Below are 18485 nucleotides of genomic sequence, written 5' to 3'. Positions count from 1 at the left end.
TATTCGTGGCCCCAGCAGTTTCCCTTAGCCATGAAGGGAGATTACAAAATCCCTTTCTGGTGTTTTGACTCTAAAGGTAGAACCACAAGTATTGTGCCAAGTATTGTTCCCACTCTGCTGAGGCAGGAACTTGGCCCCCCTTTTTTGCACCAGCTCTCCATTGATGATTCCTTCACCTTTTAAGCTTTTCTTTAATTCCTTCCACGAGTTGAAAGCTTAGTTGGGTAGGATCAAGTCACCACTCCCTTTACTCCAGTTAGCATCAGGCTTTTCTTTTTAATCTTCTTGAGCACTGGACTTAGCTCCATACATTTCCTGGTGCTCCTTTTCTCCTAAAACTGCATTTTGCATTTTTCCTTGCTCAACTTGCTCCTTTGCATTATAGATCTGTGTAAGAGTGACCAATGATAGCCTCACAGCAGAGTCCATACTAGGCTGTCTTGGAATTTCCTCTGCCATAGCCAATAATTCAGAACTTCAGTTTAGCCTCAGGCAGATTTTTTTGGCAAGGAGAGAAAGCAGCCACATTCTTCACGAAAATACCGGAAGAATAATCTTTTGGCCACTTACTAGCGTTCTTGAAACCTCTTGAACAAGACCATCGTAATCTACATTGCTGTCATCACCACTCCCTTCCATGCTTCACCTTCAGCCCATTAAGGCCCACTGAAGGTGGTTCAACTGCTTTCCTAATCCAAAGTCTACATTTTATCCACAAACAGCAAGGTCAGACCTGTCATCCCAACACCCCACTTCTGGTAAGGACTTCTGTCTTAATGTTCTATTGCTGGAAGAGACACCATGACTGCAGCCTTTCTAATAAAAGAAAGCATTTAATTGGGACTGGTTTACAGTTTACTCCAGTTTATTCCATCGGTATAATGGCAGCACACATGCAGACATGGTGCTGGAGAAGTAGCTGAGGATTCTACATCCAGATCCACAGGCAGTGGGAAGAGAGACAGGGCCTGACTTGACCGTTTGAAACCTCAAAGCCCACCACAGTAACATAATTCAACAAAGCTGCACGTCCTAATCCTTTCAAGTAGCGCTTTCCCCCTGGTGGCCGAGCAGTCAAATCTGTGAGCCTATATGCTTCATTCTTAAATGTTAAGCCACCACAGGTGCTTGCTATGACTGAAATATGCTTGTTAGTTGGCTGTGAGACAATAGGTAGACACTACACTGGGTATATGCGTTATACATTGTTAATCTATTTTTAGTGAGTGGGTCTGTGTATGGATAAGTGCAGGTGCCATCAACGACAGGAGGAAATCCCCTAGAGTTCAGGTTACAGGTAACTGGGCTGATGATGTGGGAGCCATGTGTGTTCTTAACCTCTGTGCCATCCTGCCCCAGCTTCACCCCAGGTGATTTCACAAGGAAACAAATCCATACAACCAGAAGCAAGGTAGCATCACCACATGGGACTATCCAGATCCTCAGGATATCCAGTATTCTCATGAGCTTATGGCTTGAGAAATAATTTTAAGATGATTGGTTAAATCATTAAATAGACAGAATTATAGTAAAGAATTCAGGAGTTGAACCCTCTGGCTTTTCAAGGGTGTGGTGAACTACTAGTTTTTTCTGCACACCTTTGTTCTTTGTCCTGTTTTAAACCCTGTATATATATTTATGTATGTATGTATATGTATGTATGTATACACATATACACACATAGTAGGAAACAAGTTTCCTCTGAATGTGTGCAGGTGTGTACTCTTGAGCTTGTGAGCACACCTGGGCTATACATAAAGGCAGGAGGAAGATGTAGGTGGCCTGCTTTACCACTTTCTGTTTTAGTCCCTTGAGACAAGGATCTGGATCTGAATCTAGATTTAGGCTGGCAGCCAGAAAGCCGAAGTGACCCTCTTACCATCCCCCTGAAATGGTGCCTGGGTTACAGATGCACACAGCCACACTAGGCTTTCTGTGTGGGATTGAATTCAGTCCTCCTAGTATATGCTGGAACTTATATTGAGTGGTTTGGGTTTGGCCAATACCATGACATACTGATTCCTTTATGGAACTGGTTTGGTTTGGTTTGTTGTTTGTTTTGATATTAAATGGGAGATTCCTGATGGGATTTTGTGCCTTCTGTCTTATCTAAAATCACATTTCTATTAAACTAAGTGGAAACAGAGGGCATAGTTGGCCAAATGGAAGAGGAAAGTTATGGTGAAATTCCACACAGCACATTTGGCATAAATCTGAGCTACAAGTTAACCTACTGAGCTCCTCTGGGTTGTGTGGATTTTCCTAAAGCACAAGAACCAACTGGGTAAAGTCGCTGGTGATGAAGGAGAAAACTGATATTGGGGCTGGTGCTGCAGTCCTGCCTGGATTCAGGTCCTGGGACAGGGAAGGGGTCGGCAGGAAGAAATGAACAGTTCGACCTCCAGGTGAGTTTCAAACAAGTGGCCAGCTCCAAATAGCTCCAGCCATCTTTAGTATATATTGAAAACAAGCATGTCTTTCCATACTAACAAGTTTTTCTGAATCTCCAACATTAACCTCCAGCAAAAACAAATACGTCAAATGGTTTTTCCCCCAATTTTTATTTTACATCAAAACATCTTTAAACCAAAACAACACTTACCATTTTGCAAGTACATCCTGTTTTTACAGAACTAAAAGGTGATTGACACAGGCACACATTTTCAAGAACAGCAATCCTGTTCAAAACATATTTACAGAAACGGGGCTGATCTGCCTCCGATCCTGTCAGCCTGCGTCAGAACAGCTCCCAGTGACAGCTGGCATCCCCAGACAAGACACTTGAGGAGCATCAGCTCCCAAAGAATTTTAGGGGGAAAATATTCAAGAAAAAAAAAAAGGGTTTCCAGGAATGGTCACATCTGTCCCATACATGATTGACAAATGGCACTAACCTGCCAGGAGAATCTGTTACAAGAGAGAAAAAGCACTTGGTCCACATGGTCCCAGCAGGACTCTGCGCTGTCCCCAGGTCCCCTGGTCCTTCCTAAGTGAGATTCCCTGTGGGCTTTTGCCGCATCTAAAGACCTGTTGAACAAGCACTCATATACTGGTCTGAAACTAGGCCGCATGACTCCCATCAGGCTGGAGAGATGGTTAAGAGCATTTTTTCATGCAGAAGATCCAGGTTTGATCCCCAGCATCCATATGGTGGTTTGCAAACTCCAGTTCCTAGGGATCCAACGTCATCTGGACTTCCTGGGCATTGAATGCCTATGGTGCAGCCATACATGGGAACAAAACACCCACACACAAAATAAAAACAAACAGTGGAACTTAGTAGGGATGCAGTATCATAGTGGTGGGTTTCTTAAGGGTACTTTTTTTAATGTCTATGTGTGAATGCTTGCATGAATATATGTGCACCATGTTTGTGCCTGGTGTCTTGAAGACAGAAAAGGACATGAAATCCCCTGGAGCTGGAGTTACAGGCATGGGTGCTAAGAACTGAATTTGTCCTCTATAAGAGCAATTCCCATTGTGCCATTTCTCTAGCCTCCTGTCTCAGGGTTTCTGTTGCTGTGAAAAGACATCATGATGATGGCACCTCTTATAAGGAAACATTTAATCGTGGTGGATTGCCGGGCGGTGGTGGCGCACGCCTTTAATCCCAGCACTCGGGAGGCAGAGGCAGGTGGATCTCTGTGAGTTCGAGGCCAGCCTGGTCTACAAGAGCTAGTTCCAGGACAGGAACCAAAAAGCTACGGAGAAACCCTGTCTCGAAAATTCAAAAAAAAAAAAAATCGTGGTGGATTGCTTAGTTGCAGAAGGTCAGACTGTTGTGATGGGAAGCTTGGCAGTGTGCAGGCAGATGTGTTGAAGGAGCGAGCAGGGAACAGCAAATCGACTGACACTGGGTAAAGGCCATCCCCACAGTGACACACTTCTTCCAGCAAGGCCATATCCACTCCACCAAAGCCATACTTCCTAGTAGGGCCAATTACATTTTAACTACCACACCTCCCAAAATGAAACTTTAAAGCAGTGACAGATAAAAGAGTAGGAGATGCTCATTCAGTTCCATTTTATTACTTCTAAGGCTACATTTGTTTACTTGGTAAATGTATCCTAACGAAGCCTTAACCTTTAACAGTTGTTAAATACCGTGTGTGTTCACCAGACTGCAGGGGGGTTAAGACGTTAGCCATACCACTCTTGTGTCTAATGTTTCAAAATGACCTTGTTTCCAAACAGCTGTCTTAGTCTGCTTGTCCTATACAAGAAGATGCTGCAGTTTACTAGTTTAAAGAACAACAGGGTTTCTCATGGTCCTGGTGGCCAGGACATCCAATAAGGATTAGTTTGCCTTTGATATTACTTTTTATGATTTATAAAAAAACATCTAAGTGACAATACACGAGTTTCACCTGGAAAATATTAACCTTTATGTATTATACAAGCGGCCAGCAACTTTTGGAAATAAAAGTCATGAAAGTGGGTGGTTTCTGTGTTTATTTTCATTTTAATAGTTTTTCATTTCTTACCATTTTGGTAAGTTGCACTTGGTTTGAATTACTTGCTTTAATAGACCAGTCATCTTTTCAGAGCAGTCGAAATCAAAGTGAAGTATGGGTTCCCACAGATGAAACTGTGCATATAGAAACTGTGACCCAACCCGTTATCAAGCTGCTTACTGGATGGCATCGGCAGCTGAGCGATTCCTACATGCGACGATGTTGTGAAGCTGCTCAAGCGGATGATGAAATCGGTACACAAAGGGAGGAAAGAGGAACATAGTGTAGTTCGCCTACCCTTAGGAAAGAAAAACAAATTACATGTGATTTGATAGCTGTCGAAGGAAGGGAGGGAGCCTTAATTTTAATTAAGGCCTATTGCGCGCCAGCTACCAAGCTAGGTAATGTAGTTGGCAAAATATCATATACTATCTGTGCACCCAACACGGAAATCTCTGAAAGACTAATGGGTGTGGAAGACTTTCTGAATTCCATTAATATTATGAGGACTTTACTGTTTCAGTCAGTGTTTCAACTGTTAGCCGACCGGACAAACAAACGTAGTGCGAAAGAGCCGGACTACCCTGATTGGGCCGGACTAGACCTGCAAGGCCGCCTCCGACCGGATTGCGCCTGCGCCAACGCGGCCGTTTCCCACCCAACCCCCCGCCCTCTCACGGCGTCTGCGCATCGGGGCAACTGCGCATGAGTCCGTGGTGAGTGGCGGACGGGGAGCCGGGCGGCAGAGATTTAGGCGGGTTTGGGCAGTTTCGGGTGGGCTCCGTGGCGGCGGCGTGCGGTCACTGGTGACCGCGGTGGGACTTGCGGTCCACGGGGCGGACTCGCTGCCCAGGGGGTGGGGCTTGCTGCCCACGGGGCGGGGCTTTTGTCACGGGGCGGGGCTTGCTGCCCATGGAACCCGGACTTGCTGTCCACGCTGACACTTTGAGACTTTCCTAGTGTGGTCTCGGCTCTGCAGGGTCCATGGACTTGGGCACCTTGTCCCGGAAACAGACCCTAACATTCCGCAGGTGGTCAGGTCGGACTGGTGCTCCGACCGGAAGCCGGAAATCTGCGGGGGAAGGGGTTGGGAGGCACGTGCTGGACCCAGGCCTTGGCTGCCTGTGCGGTACCCTAACTTAGCAGGCTGTGTGTAGGGCCCGCGTCCTCGGTGGAAGTTGTATCTCAGGTTGCGGTGGGGTTTATGTTTGAGATGGTCTCACAGTGTAGTCCGGGCTACTGTGGCACTCTTTGATCCATCTTGCCTCTTCCCGCTGTCGCCACACCCAATAATCTTTCTTTAAAAAAAATAAATACTATATAGGTTAAATACTATTTAGAAGGACTTGTCTCAGGCAAGGAACCTTGTCTGAAAGTCAAAGCACAAGATTTTCATAGCCAGGCGGTGGTGGCACGCGCTTTTAATCCTAGACGCAGGCAGATCCGAGTTGAGGACCAGCCTGGTCTATGAGCGAGTTCAAGGATAGCCAGGCCTATAGAGAGAGACCCTGTCTCAAAAAAAAAAAAAAACCCACACACAAAAAAGTAGAATTATAACGTAAAAACCATCTGTGATTCTGGCTGCAGAGGACTGTGGCCTCCACAAGCACCTACATTCACTTGCACAAATCCCCCCCCCACAGAAATTTTTACTTTTTAAGTTTCTTCTTAAAAATTGTTTATGTGGGGGCTGGAGAGATGGCTCAGAGGTTAAGAGCATTGCCTGCTCTTCCAAAGGTCCTGAGTTCAATTCCCAGCAACCACATGGTGGCTCACAACCATCTGTAATGGGGTCTGGTGCCCTCTTCTGACCTGCAGGCATACACACAAAATATTGTACACATAATAAATAAATAAATATTAAAAAAAAAGAAACTGTATTAAAAAATTGTTTATGTGTATATGTGTATGAGCTCCATGAGAATGTAAATCACATATGTCCTGGAGTCAGAAGCAAGCAAGGGATCACCAGGAGGTTGTGAGCTGCCCTGCGGATGCTGGAACTCGAACCTCTGCCCTTTGGTTAGAACAACCAGTACTCTTAAACTCAAGCCATCTCTCCAGGCCCACATAGTGGTTTTGTTTTGTTTTGTTAATGAAAATTACTTAGACAATATCTACCAGGCACATTCGACCTTTTGACATTGCAAAATGACTTTTATCTACAGAGTTCACACTCAGAAACAAACAACTGAGTTGAAAAAAAATCTCAGTTATCCTGGGTGCATGGTTGAGAACCCAGACCGGCCATTTTCTTCCATTCACAGACTAGGATAGATACACTTCCCCCTGCAGTTTACCAGTGACTCTGTGTTGAATCCTCGGTTAACTCTCTTTCTGCTGGGTTACACTGTCTTGACCTAAATTTCTTGCAGAAGGTACTCTAATGCTCTGTGGAAACATACAGCATTGGTAGGTTTTTTGATAGGTAGATTTGCTGTGTGGAAACATAGTTTTTATACAAGAGTCCCAGCTGGTGGTGACGGCGCACGCCTTTAATCCTGCACTTGGGAGGCTTTGAGGCAGGAGGATCTCTCTGAGTTTGAGGCCAGCCTGATCTACAGAGTGAGTTCCAGGACAGCCAGGACTGTTAGAGAAACCCTGTCTTCAAAAAAACCAAAAAAAAAAAAAAAAAAAAAAAAAAAAAAAAAAAAAAGGAAGGAAGGAAGGAAGGAAAGGGGAGTAAAAAAAAGTTAGCAATGACAGAAACTTCTGTCTTCCACCACTGCCTTAGACAGATAATGCCCAGACACATCAAGAAACGAATGAAATTTATGCTCACTATCAGTGAATGTTTGATTTGATTAATTTATAGCCCCGTGTATGAAGGATGACAAAAAGTTTCTTAGGCTCGTGAGTTTAAGGAGAGTCTATTGCTGTGTGACCTGCTCTTTCCTAACGTGGTGGTGGTGGAGGCCGTGTGCATTTGCTGCCGTGCCTCAGCTGTGGAGTGAGTCTGCTCGACCACAGATCATTATCAGTTAGCTTCTGCTTGTGGCTGTTTAGTAACCTCTTACTGATGCCAGCACCCCCATACACGTTTAGTTTTGGATCCTCATGTAGGAGGGCATAACCTTCAGCTTAAGAAGTTAAGGAACGGGGGCTGGAGAGATGGCTCAGAGGATAAACAAGGTAATATTATCCAACATAACTAAGAGCAAAACCATGAAGAGGAGATGGAGAGATAGGAAGAGTGCAGAGGACCCAAGTTTGGTTCCCAGCACCCATATCAGGTAGCTTCCAACTGCCTGTAATTCCAGCCTTTGAGAATTCTGTCCTGGCACGATATTGCAGTCAAGTGTGTGCGCACGCGCGCACACACACACACACACACACACACACACCATTAAAAATAAAAATCTTAGGGCTGGAGAGATGGCTCAGTGGTTAAGAGCATTGCCTGCTCTTCCAAAGGTCCTGAGTTCAATTCCCAGCAACCACATGGTGACTCACAACCATCTGTAATGGGGTCTGGTGCCCTCTTCTGGCCTGCAGGCATACACACAGACAGAATATTGTATACATAATAAATAAATAAATAAATAAGTTAAAGAACATCTAGGCTATGTTTACATAAGTTTTTCAAGGTCGTGGGCACAAGGCATTCATGTGCACAGACATACATGCAAGCAAAACACTCGTGCACAATAAAAACGATAAGGAAAGGATTGGACTACTAAATATAGATATGAAGTTGACCTTCTGTTTATCGAGATGAAAAGTGCAGTGTCAAAGATGAGAATTGGTGAGGTGGTTCAGTGGGTAAAGTTTCTTGTGCACAAGCCTGTTGCCCCAAGTTTGATCCCCATAACCCACATGGCCAAGGTTTTTTTTTTTTATCAAATTTGCTGAAAAACTAGAAACCCCACGGATACAAGAACCTCGGTAAACGCAAAGTACTAGAAACGTGTGGAAAGTGTAACAAGGAAGAAGAGTCTTAAAGACCATGGGGAAAGAAGGGCACAAGAGTATGAGGGAAAACTTGTGCTGGCAGGTCCATAGATGTGTGCAGGTACATAGGTGTGTGCAGGTACATAGGTGTGTGCAGGTACATAGGTGTGTGCAGGTACATAGGTGTGTGCAGGTACATAGGTGTGTGCAGGTCCATAGGTGTGCAGGTACATAGGTGTGTGCAGGCACATAGGTGCGTGCAGGCACATAGGTGCGGGCAGGCCCATAGGTGCGGGCAGGCCCATAGGTGCGGGCAGGCCCATAGGTGCGGGCAGGCACATAGGTGTGTGCAGGCACATAGGTGCGGGCAGGCCCATAGGTGCGGGCAGGCACATAGGTGTGTGCAGGCACATAGGTGTGTGCAGGTACATAGGTCTGGGCAGGTCCATAGGTGTGTGCAAGCACATAGGTGTGGGCAGGCACATAGGTGTGACACATCACACGTGTGGAGGTCAGAGTCCTGCCTTTTTTTAACACAACATCTTGTAACCCTGGCTGGCCTGGAACTGACTAGAGCAGGCCAACCTCAGAGATCTGCCTCTGCCTCCCAAGTGCTGGGACTAAAGGCGAACGAACACCCCTAGGCCTGACTATCCTACCTTATTTCAGGGTTCCTCTCAGTTTTGCTGCATCCACCTCCTGTCTCTACCTCCCTGGGGCTGGGTCATCATAGGCAAGCCACCTCATCTGGTTTTTGTTTGTTTTAGATTTTATTTATTTGTATTTTATGTATGTATTTGCCTTAATGGATGTCCATGCACCACATATGTGCCTGGTGCCAGTAAAGGCCAGAAGCGGGCATCAGCTCTCCTGGGACTGGAGTTGGTGCTGAGGATAGAAGCAGGACCTCTGAAAGAGCAGCCAGTGCTTGACTGCTGAGCCATCTCTCCAGCCCCTCGTCTGGCTGTTTTTACAGGGATTCCAAATACTGACCTCGGGTTGTCAGGGTAGCATAGCCAGTGATTTCAGCTGCTAAGCCAGCCCCCCAGCCCTGCAAAGTTTTAAATATCTATGCTTCCTGTGTAAAATTCTCTTCTCACCAGGCGGTGGTTACACACACCTTTGCACCTTTAATCCAGCATTTGGGAAGCAGAGGCAAGAGGATCTCTGAGTTTGAGGCCAGCCTGATCTACAGAGCTAGTTTTAGGACAGCCAGAGCTACATAAAGAAACCATGTCTGGATGGGGAAGAAATTCACTTCTGTTTGAGTTGTTTTGAGTTTAATTGTTCTCATTGTTACTTGGTGGGCAAGGAACGAAATCCGTACAACATATGTTCCTGCTCTGCAGGTCGCAGCCGGTTGGAAATGAGCGATTCAGAAGATGACGATACACCCCAGCTTTCTTCCCATGCCTTAGCAGCTCTCCAGGAATTTTATGCTGAGCAGAAGCAGTCCACAAACCCAGGAGGGGGTGATAAATATAATGTTGGGGTGATAGAGGAGAACTGGGTAAGTGAATGCGTCCGTGTCGGGAAACAGCGGTGTGGGGTGTGGCACTGCCGTTGCCTAGTCATTGTTTTCCCTGCCTTTCCCTCCACCTGCCATTCAGAAACTGAGAACTCGAGAGGGAGCAAGGTTAGGAAACGGACATCCTAGGACAATATGTGCAGATTTGCCTGGCTCTGGTTGGCAGCACTGGTGATCAGAGGAGGGGTTTGGCAGGTAATGAGATAGTGTTGTCATGTTGTAAGTTACTTGTGCTTTGTAATTGGGTAGAGGCACACACCCTATTGGTTTTCATAGAACCCAACAGTTCTGATGGAAAGAAAAATGCATCATTTCAATAAAAGAGGTAGCTGAAGCTAACTAATAACGGAAACTGATGAGAGACTATTAAGGCTGTTTTCTAGCTTTATACATTCTGTGTTTTGTAGCCATATAAAAAGTTGGTATACCAGGGCTCTGGTGCGTCCTGTATCCTAGCACCCAGGAGGCAGACGCAGAAAGATCAGGCGGCCTCAGGTCCACGTAGGCTACATAGTGAGTTAACGGACAGCCTGGAATACATAACAAGCCCCTGTCTCAAAAAAATAGTGTAGAAAGGAAGTGGGAATTAGACACTAACGCTGCTGAGAGAAGCCTCGGGCGTAAGTGTTTGGAAGGCCTCGCGTTGGTCTCTGTTGACTTGAGAGTAACAGCTGTCTTTCCCTGTCGCTTGGTTAGTGGAGAACGGTTTTGCTTTGGTTTCCAATTTTTTGCATTTTTAAGATCTTTAAGGTATGTAAAGTTTTCTGACCATCCCCCATCCCCACTTAAAACTATGGTACAGTAATGCTCCTTCCTGTCCTCCAGGTGCCCTATCTTCTCATCATTTTCCTTCCTTGTGGGTTTTGTTGTGGTTGTTGTTTTTGTTTTATTTATTTATTTATTATTGTTTTTCAAAACGGGCTTTCTATTATGTAACTCTGACTGTCTTAGAACTCGCTCTGTAGACCAGGCTGGCCTCAAACGCACAGATTTTCTCTGTTCCAGGACAGCCAGAAAAAATCTGTCTCAAAATATATATTAAAAAAGAAGAGGAGGAGGAGAAAAGAAAAGAGAAAAGAAAGGAAAGGAAATAGAACTCTAGGTGGTACACATCTGTTTCCCAGCACACAGGAGGATAGAGGCCGAAGGTTCAGGAACTTGGGGTTATCCTCAGCTACACAGCAAGTCTGAGGTCGGCCTCATCACTACCACCCCACACATGATTAAAGAAAAACAACAACAACAACAAAAATAAGAAACATGATTGCTAGCTATGGTGGTGGCTACCTTTAATCCCAGCACTGGTGCGTGTGCGTGTGTGTGTGTGTCTGAGGCAGATGTATCTCTGAGTTGTGTGTGTGTGTGTGTGTTCCAGACCCAGCCAGGGCTGCATAGTGAGACTGTTTTGAAAGGAGGGAGGGAGGAAGGGAAGGAAAAAAAGCTAAAAATCTAAAATTCTGTCATTATTTTGATAGAAATTGTGTTCTGCTAAGCTGTCAGTCAAGTGTGAGGACAGAGTAATACATTTCAGGCTTGCAGCAGAAAGGTCTGCTCTAGTCAGTAAACCAAGGAAGGAAGGGTGAGCCATAGGGAGACGGCGTTCTGACTGACACACAGCAGGAGAGGGCTTCTTAGGACAGTAACACCGAGTCAGGGCGGTGGCCCTTCTGAAAACCAGAGCAACATTGGTCTTCCAGGAGGATCTCTGGGGAAGGGCAGTTGAATGGTGGGGTGGAATACCCAGCAGGAAGATGGTTGTGATCAAAGGCCAATAGAGGGTTTTGGAGAATAGAGGATAAATACAAAGACCTTGGGGCATAGCTCATTTGGTGGAACGCTCACTTAGCATTCATGAAACTGGATTCATCCCTAGTCCCTCACAAAATGGGCACCATAGCTTACACTTGTAATCCTAGCCCTTGAGGTGGGGAGACAGGAGGATCAAGAGTTTCCAGCTCATTCTTGGCTACATAGGGAGTTCAAAGCCAGTGTGGGTTGTGTGTGACCCTGTCTCTAAATAAATGAATAACCAATGGATGGGGCAATCATGATGTATTGACTAGGAAAAATAAATTTCCACACTGGAAAATAATGTACTCTTAGTATATTGTGTGGCTCAACGGTGTTGGCTCCTCTTATCCAAACTGTGGGTTATAGCTGCACGGAGACGATGGAGGAGGAGGAGTGTGTGAAACAGCAAAATGTGGGCTCAGTAAGTAGAGCGTTCTGCAGACAGAATTTAAACATGGTGTTTAGGGGCAGGGGTGAACGGATAGAAAAATCCAAGAGTCGAAGATGATAGCTTCTGAGGGATGGGGCTGCTACGCCCAAGTTAGTTATCCTCAAAAAAGAAGCTCCACTGAACCAGATTTCCATGTAAAGCACAAGAGGGTTTTTAATATTCAAACTCGAGTTTGAACTACACCTCAGCTTGCCAATGCGGTGGGTGAGGGGTGAGGGGAGCAGCGAGTAAGGGGAAGGGAGGCTTAAAAGGGAAAAACCAGGGGCGTTCACGTCCTGTCACCTGGGGATTGGGTAAGGAGGACAAAGGGTAAGGTGGTTTCTGAACCCATTGGACAGTTTTTGGGCACAAAAACCCTAAGAAAGAGCCATAAATTACTGACAAGGTGTCTTCAAGGACAGGACGCCTCCTAGGAACATCTGGACCTCGTTAAACTTTATGGCCCCGCTCCCTAGCTCCTTAATTGGCTATTTTCAGGGTATCTGTTCAAATTCCTCTGCTGCATCCCGTCTGGAGCTGAGATCAGCCCCACTCATTACGTGGCTTACGATGAAGCCCCCTCTTTAAAGTGGAGTTTTCAAGCAGAGACTCTGTATGCAGGACATGTATGCAGGACAGCAAGGACTTCCCAGGGGAGAGAGGGGGAGAAATGGGCTGACTCAGAGGCAAACCAAACTGCTTTCTTCACACTGACATCATCCCTCACTTACGAGTATGAATATCTAAGTAGGAACCACCAGAAATGTAAGGAAAGTCACCCATCAGTATGAAACAAAGCATCCAAACTACAGGCAAACGCAGCTGTGAGGGACGAAGCAGGTAACCTGGGAGACATGGAAGAGGTGAGGACAAGGGAGGTGTGGGAACCGACTGCCACAGGGTCCTCTGTGCGCCCTGTCCTCTGGCCGGGGTTCTCTTTGACAGTGGCTGAATCTGAAGTCTAATCCGGTTCAGGTGGGAGAAGTTGTGCCATCCAGAGAACCTTGGCTGGTTGTTGGCCTTAGCACCGTGACATTAGCAGCCCCGGGTACTCAGTGTGTAGATTCTGTTGATACACTGGGGGATGGTACCGATTTTAAATAACTCAGGAGAAAAGTGACCAGTGACAAGGTAAATAGTGAATACTGGCTTGGGAGGTAGAAGGGGAAAGAAGTGGGTGTGGATCCTGAGACGGTGTCCTGTCCCTGTTACAGCAGCTGAGCCAGTTTTGGTACAGTCAGGACACTGCTTGGCGACTGGCACAGGAAGCCATTGCTGCTGCCGGAGAAGGTGGCAGGTGAGTTTCAAATTTTGTTTCTTTTTCTTTTTTTGTTTAAATTAGTCTGAGGGACTCATGGAAGCACAAGCATTACACTTAGGAGGCACAGGTGAATGTATAAATATTTTGAATTTCCTTCCTAAATGAGGTATTTCTTAAAAGTCTGAATTATAATCTGTAAATATTGTCCCATGGTTTGCAGTTCATGGCTCACTAGAACTGCTTCCAGTACTAAGTCCTGGGAACATGGGGGTGTCTATTCACTGTAGCCTCTCTCTCACTCCCCCAACCCTCCTCTCTGAGACAGCGCCGCATATAGCCCAGGCTAGCCTCAAACTATTTATGTGCTGTGACTGGTCTTGAACTCCTGATCCTTCTGCCCTGCCTCCGTCTTCCTAAGTGCTGAGATTTCCCAGGTGAGCCGCCACACCAGCTTCCCAGTAACATTTCTCAGTTCTACTTTGCCTCTCTCTTTTGCAGCACAAGAGATCAGTGCAGGGTGTTGTACATGCTGGGCAAGCATTTTATAGCAAGCTATAGCCCAGCTCTTAGGAAAACGTCATTTCCCCAGGGCCCCCTCTAGCTTTGCTCCAGCTCCTCCCGAGGGCTCCCTGGCCAGCATGCCACTGTGTCCTGTGCTCCTGAGGGCTCCCCTGGCCAGCACGCCGCTGTGTCCTGGGCTCCAGTCCTGAGTTTACAGCCTCATCTAAGCGGATTCTACCCCGCAACTTCCACAGAAAACTGTTTTGATTTCTTCTTTCTCTGAACATTTTGCTGAGTGTCTAATTCTGGCTTTTGAAAATGTTGCTCCAGGGGCTGGAGAGATGGCTCAGAGGTTAAGAGCATTGCCTGCTCTTCCAAAGGTTCTGAGATCAAGTCCCAGCAACCACATGGTGGCTCACAACCATCTGTAATGAGGTCTGGTGCCCTCTTCTGGCTTGCAGGCAAACACACAGACATAATATTGTATACATTAAAAAAAAAAAGAAGAGCCAGGCGGTGGTGGCGCACGGGAGGCAGAGGCAGGCGGATCTCTGTGAGTTCGAGACCAGCCTGGTCTACAAGAGCTAGTTCCAGGACAGGCTCCAAAGCCACAGAGAAACCCTGTCTCGAAAATCAAAAAAAAAAAAAAAAAAAGAAGAAGAAGAAGAAGAAGAAGAAGAAGAAGAAGAAGAAGAAGAAGAAGAAGAAGAAGAAGAAAATGTTGCTCCATTTTCACTGTTAAGAGTGTGTCCTATGGGGGGGTGCATGTGAATGAGTGTGTCCTATGGAGGAATCCATGTGAATGAGTGTGTCCTATGGGGGGTGCATGTGAATGAGTGTGTCCGAAGGGGGGTGCATGTGAATGAGTGTGTCCTATGGGGGGGTGCATGTGAATGAGTGTGTCCTATGGGGGATCCATGTGAATGAGTGTGTCCGAAGGGGGGTGCATGTGAATGAGTGTGTCCGAAGGGGGATCCGTGTGAATGAGTGTGTCCTATGGGGGGGGTTCATGTGAATGAGTGTGTCCTGTGTGTCTTCCTCAGCTGCAAGTCTTGTTTTCTGTCTTGGGATTTTATGCTGCTGATTATTTGTTTTTTCTTAGCTTGTTGGCTTTCAGCTGCTGATAAACACTTGAGATATGGCTCATTTGGAGGTTTGGTCGTGGTGAGCTGGCCTGTGGGAAGCAGCACAGACAGCGAGGTAGCTAGGAAGCCAAGCATGTTCCCAGGGACCCAGCTTCCTCTCACAGCCTCCTCTTAATAACCGGAGACCAAGGTTCTAAACATGAATCTCAGCTGGACGCCTTTAATCCACCACTTGGACAGATCTCTGAGTTGGAGGCCAGCCTGGTCTACAGAGCAAGTGCCAGGACAGCCAGGGCTACACAGAGAAATGCTGTCTTGAGAAAACAAACAGCAAGCAAACAAAAAACTTTGAGGTTGAAGCTGTAACATTTGGTGATAATATTGTGTTTGTTATGTTGGATTTTCCCACTAATCAGTAATTTTTACCATTAAATATTAATTGGAAGCAACTTTTCTTTCTTTCTTTCTAGTCTTTATTTTCCTCTGGAAGGTGAGTTCGGTGTTTGTAGGAGCCGTGCTGTGGTAAAGGCCGTGTGGGGCGAACACAGCACCTGTGCCCTCCCCACTGCCCCTCCCTCTTCTCTCTTGTACTCTGGTGTTTACAGCGCTGGGAGCAGCTACTTTGTTTTGTTTTGTTTTTTTTCAAGACAGGGTTTCTCTGTGTAACAGTCCTGGCTGTCCTGGAACTCGGGTCTGTTAACCAGTCTGGCCTTGAACTCAAAGAGATCCACCTGCCTCTGCCTCCCAACTGCTGGGATTAAAAGTGTGTGCCACAACTTCCCAGCTGGGGAGCAGTTACTTTTATATTCTACATTTTCTTTTATTTTAGTTTTGTGGTTTTTGTTATTGTTGTTGTTAGTTTTTTCCTAGTTTTTGGGGAATTTGGTGTGACATGTTTTCACCCCAGCCTCTCAAGTGTCTCTGCCCCGACACCCCCCCCCCCCCCCCCCGCATCAGGTTTTCTTTTCTCTTTTCAGTCCATCAGGAACAAGGAGACTCACATCCACCATGTCCGGCTGGAGTTAGACATTTTAAACACCAGGTTCCTCAGAAGCGAAGGCTGTAAAGTTTTAAGTGTTGTTAACAATCCTTATACTGTTACCTTCTTAGCATCCTTTGTTCAAGAAGATCCTGCTTTCTGTGTTAGCAAGAAAGACATCTTCAGAGTTCCTACGCTCTGGAGCTGCTGTGGTTCTCAGAGCGCTTTACACCTAAGGGACTGGGGCACAAGTGAGCGCTGTCAGTGGTAGGCTGGGTTTCTAGTCTTTCCATTTTGTGCCCGATGTATTTTTTTTTAAATACATTTTACTTACTATGTATACAGTGTCCTACCTGCACGCATGCTTGCACACCACACCAGATCTCAGTACAGATGGTTGTGAGCCACCCTGTGGTTGCTGGGAATTGAACTCAGGACCCCGGAAGAGCAGCCAGTGCTGAGCCATCTCTCCAGCCCCACTGTGTTTGTTGATCTCACCAAGAAAGGTGAACTTTGAGCATCTGTACAAATGCTGTTTACAAATACTTAGATTTGAAAGAAAACTTGAGATCATCGGTGTAATTTCATCTAATATGAAGAATAATCACCTTACTCGATGCACTAGTAATTGTGTGAACAACAGAAACGGTCTGCAGAGCAGGCAGTGCCGTCCTAACGAACCTCACACACTGGAACTACATGACTTGAAGTGGTGAAGCGTTAGAGACACACTGGAGCCTTACGTATGGTGTCTGAGTTTTAAGTGGAACCAAATCAAAATACTTTTTTTTCTAGAATCAGAAAAAACAAAATGAAATCTGAGGACAGAGACTTCGAGAAAGTAGTTCTTTGCACGGTTCACGATCTCGCCTTATGCACTTGCTTCTAGAATCGCATGCGTGAGTGCACCCAGTGTGTATCAGAAGCTCCGGGAGCTGCACGGGGAGGGCATCTCTGTCTACATCTTTGAGTACGACAAAAGATTCGCCATATATGGGGAAGAATTTGTCTTCTATGATTACAACAATCCACTGGACTTACCCGCAAGAATTGCCGAGCACAGTTTTGACATCGTGGTTGCGGATCCTCCTTACCTGTCTGAGGAATGTCTCAGAAAGACATCTGAAACAATCCGGTACCTGACTCGGGGCAAGGTTCTGCTGTGCACAGGTGGGTGCTGCCGTCACATCCTGTAAGAGCCCCTTTAAAGGTTGGCAGAGATCTCAGAACTGAATCCCCAATCTGCCACTTAACTACATGACCGCAACCAAGTTAAGTGGCCTCCCTTGCCCAAGGGTACTGTTGTGAATTGAGTGAGATAACACACATGATGTGTTTAACATGGTCTGACTCATGTACATGGGACACATGTTAGCTATTCTTTTTAGTAGCCACCACCATGAACACAGACATGCACTACACACATAGGACATTTCTGCAGCACACAACACATACATACACACAATAAAGAGAAGTGGAAAAAGTAGGCACTTTGCAAACATGTTAGAAGAAGTAAAAAGGAATATAAAGACTTTATCCTAGGACTAGAGAGATGGCTCAGCAGTTAAGAGCACTGGCTGCTCTGTTAGAGGATCCGGGTTCAATTCCTAGCACCCACAAGGCAGCTCACACCTGTCTGTAACTCCAGTTCCAGGGCTTCTGACACCCTCACAAAGACATACAAGCAAAACACCAATACACATAAAATAAATAAAATACTATATCCTGTGTGCAGTGGGATTGTCCCCGGCCTGCATGTGAAGTGGGGTTGGGGTCTCCATCTAGAACCCAGCTGTAGGGGTGCATTTGACTCTTAGCTCAGTTGGTTTGTTCTTTGCAGGAGCCATCATGGAAGAGCAGGCAGCTCAGCTCCTAGATGTTAAAATGTGCAAGTTTATTCCAGAACATTCCCGAAATTTGGCCAACGAGTTCCGCTGTTATGCAAACTATGATTCTGGTCTAGACTGTGAAACCTAAATTCACATGGCAACATGTGACAATAAAGGACTCCAAGGAACACGTCCATTTCCCAATTTATTCTCTTTCTGTTGAAACGTGGTCTTCCCCTCCTGCTGCTTTGGACTGGGACTCTCCTGGCTTAATTTTCAAAATAAAACTTCTCATTGCTGTTTCTATAATGAGGTTGAGATTTTTTAATTTTTTTAATTTATTGTGTACACAATATTCTGTCTGTGTGTAGCCTGCAGGCCATAAGAGGGCACCAGACCTCATTACAGATGGTTGTGAGCCAGCATGTGGTTGCTGGGAATTGAACTCAGGACCTTTAGGAAGGGTAAGCAGTGCTCTTAACCGCTGAGCCATCTCTCCAGTCTGAGGTTGAGATTCTTATACAAACCCAGGTCTGTGGACTTAGAGTAAGGGGAGATGTTAAAAGCTGTCTGATTGTTCAACATCTGTGAAAATAGAACAGGCCTCCTGAATGGCACAGAACCTTGGCCTCTGCTAGAAGCGTCAATAAAATGGGCAGCTTTTGCCTGCCCAGAGGACTGGGAGCACTGCTCTGGCAGCTGCTTGGAGACCTAACCTGCCTCCATGGAGTAAGCT

The 18485-nt window shown here is 46.0% G+C and overlaps 1 protein-coding gene across 1 annotated transcript; it reads left to right on the top strand.

Moving 5' to 3' along the window:
* Positions 1-5041: 5041 nt before the first annotated feature.
* On the top strand, positions 5042-18058 carry Eef1akmt1 (EEF1A lysine methyltransferase 1). The gene is made up of 5 exons (XM_075949746.1): positions 5042-5170; positions 9695-9855; positions 13309-13391; positions 16810-17090; positions 17761-18058. The coding sequence occupies exons 2-5, from the start codon at positions 9712-9714 to the stop codon at positions 17895-17897; spliced, it is 645 nt and encodes a 214-aa protein (XP_075805861.1). The 5' UTR covers positions 5042-5170; positions 9695-9711; the 3' UTR covers positions 17898-18058.
* The last annotated feature ends 427 nt before the right edge of the window (positions 18059-18485 follow it).

The sequence above is a fragment of the Microtus pennsylvanicus genome, chromosome 15, assembly GCF_037038515.1.
Source record: "Microtus pennsylvanicus isolate mMicPen1 chromosome 15, mMicPen1.hap1, whole genome shotgun sequence".
NCBI lineage: Eukaryota > Metazoa > Chordata > Mammalia > Rodentia > Cricetidae > Microtus > Microtus pennsylvanicus.
The sequence above is the reverse complement of the archived record's forward strand: the minus strand, read 5'-3'. Positions and strand labels throughout refer to the sequence as shown.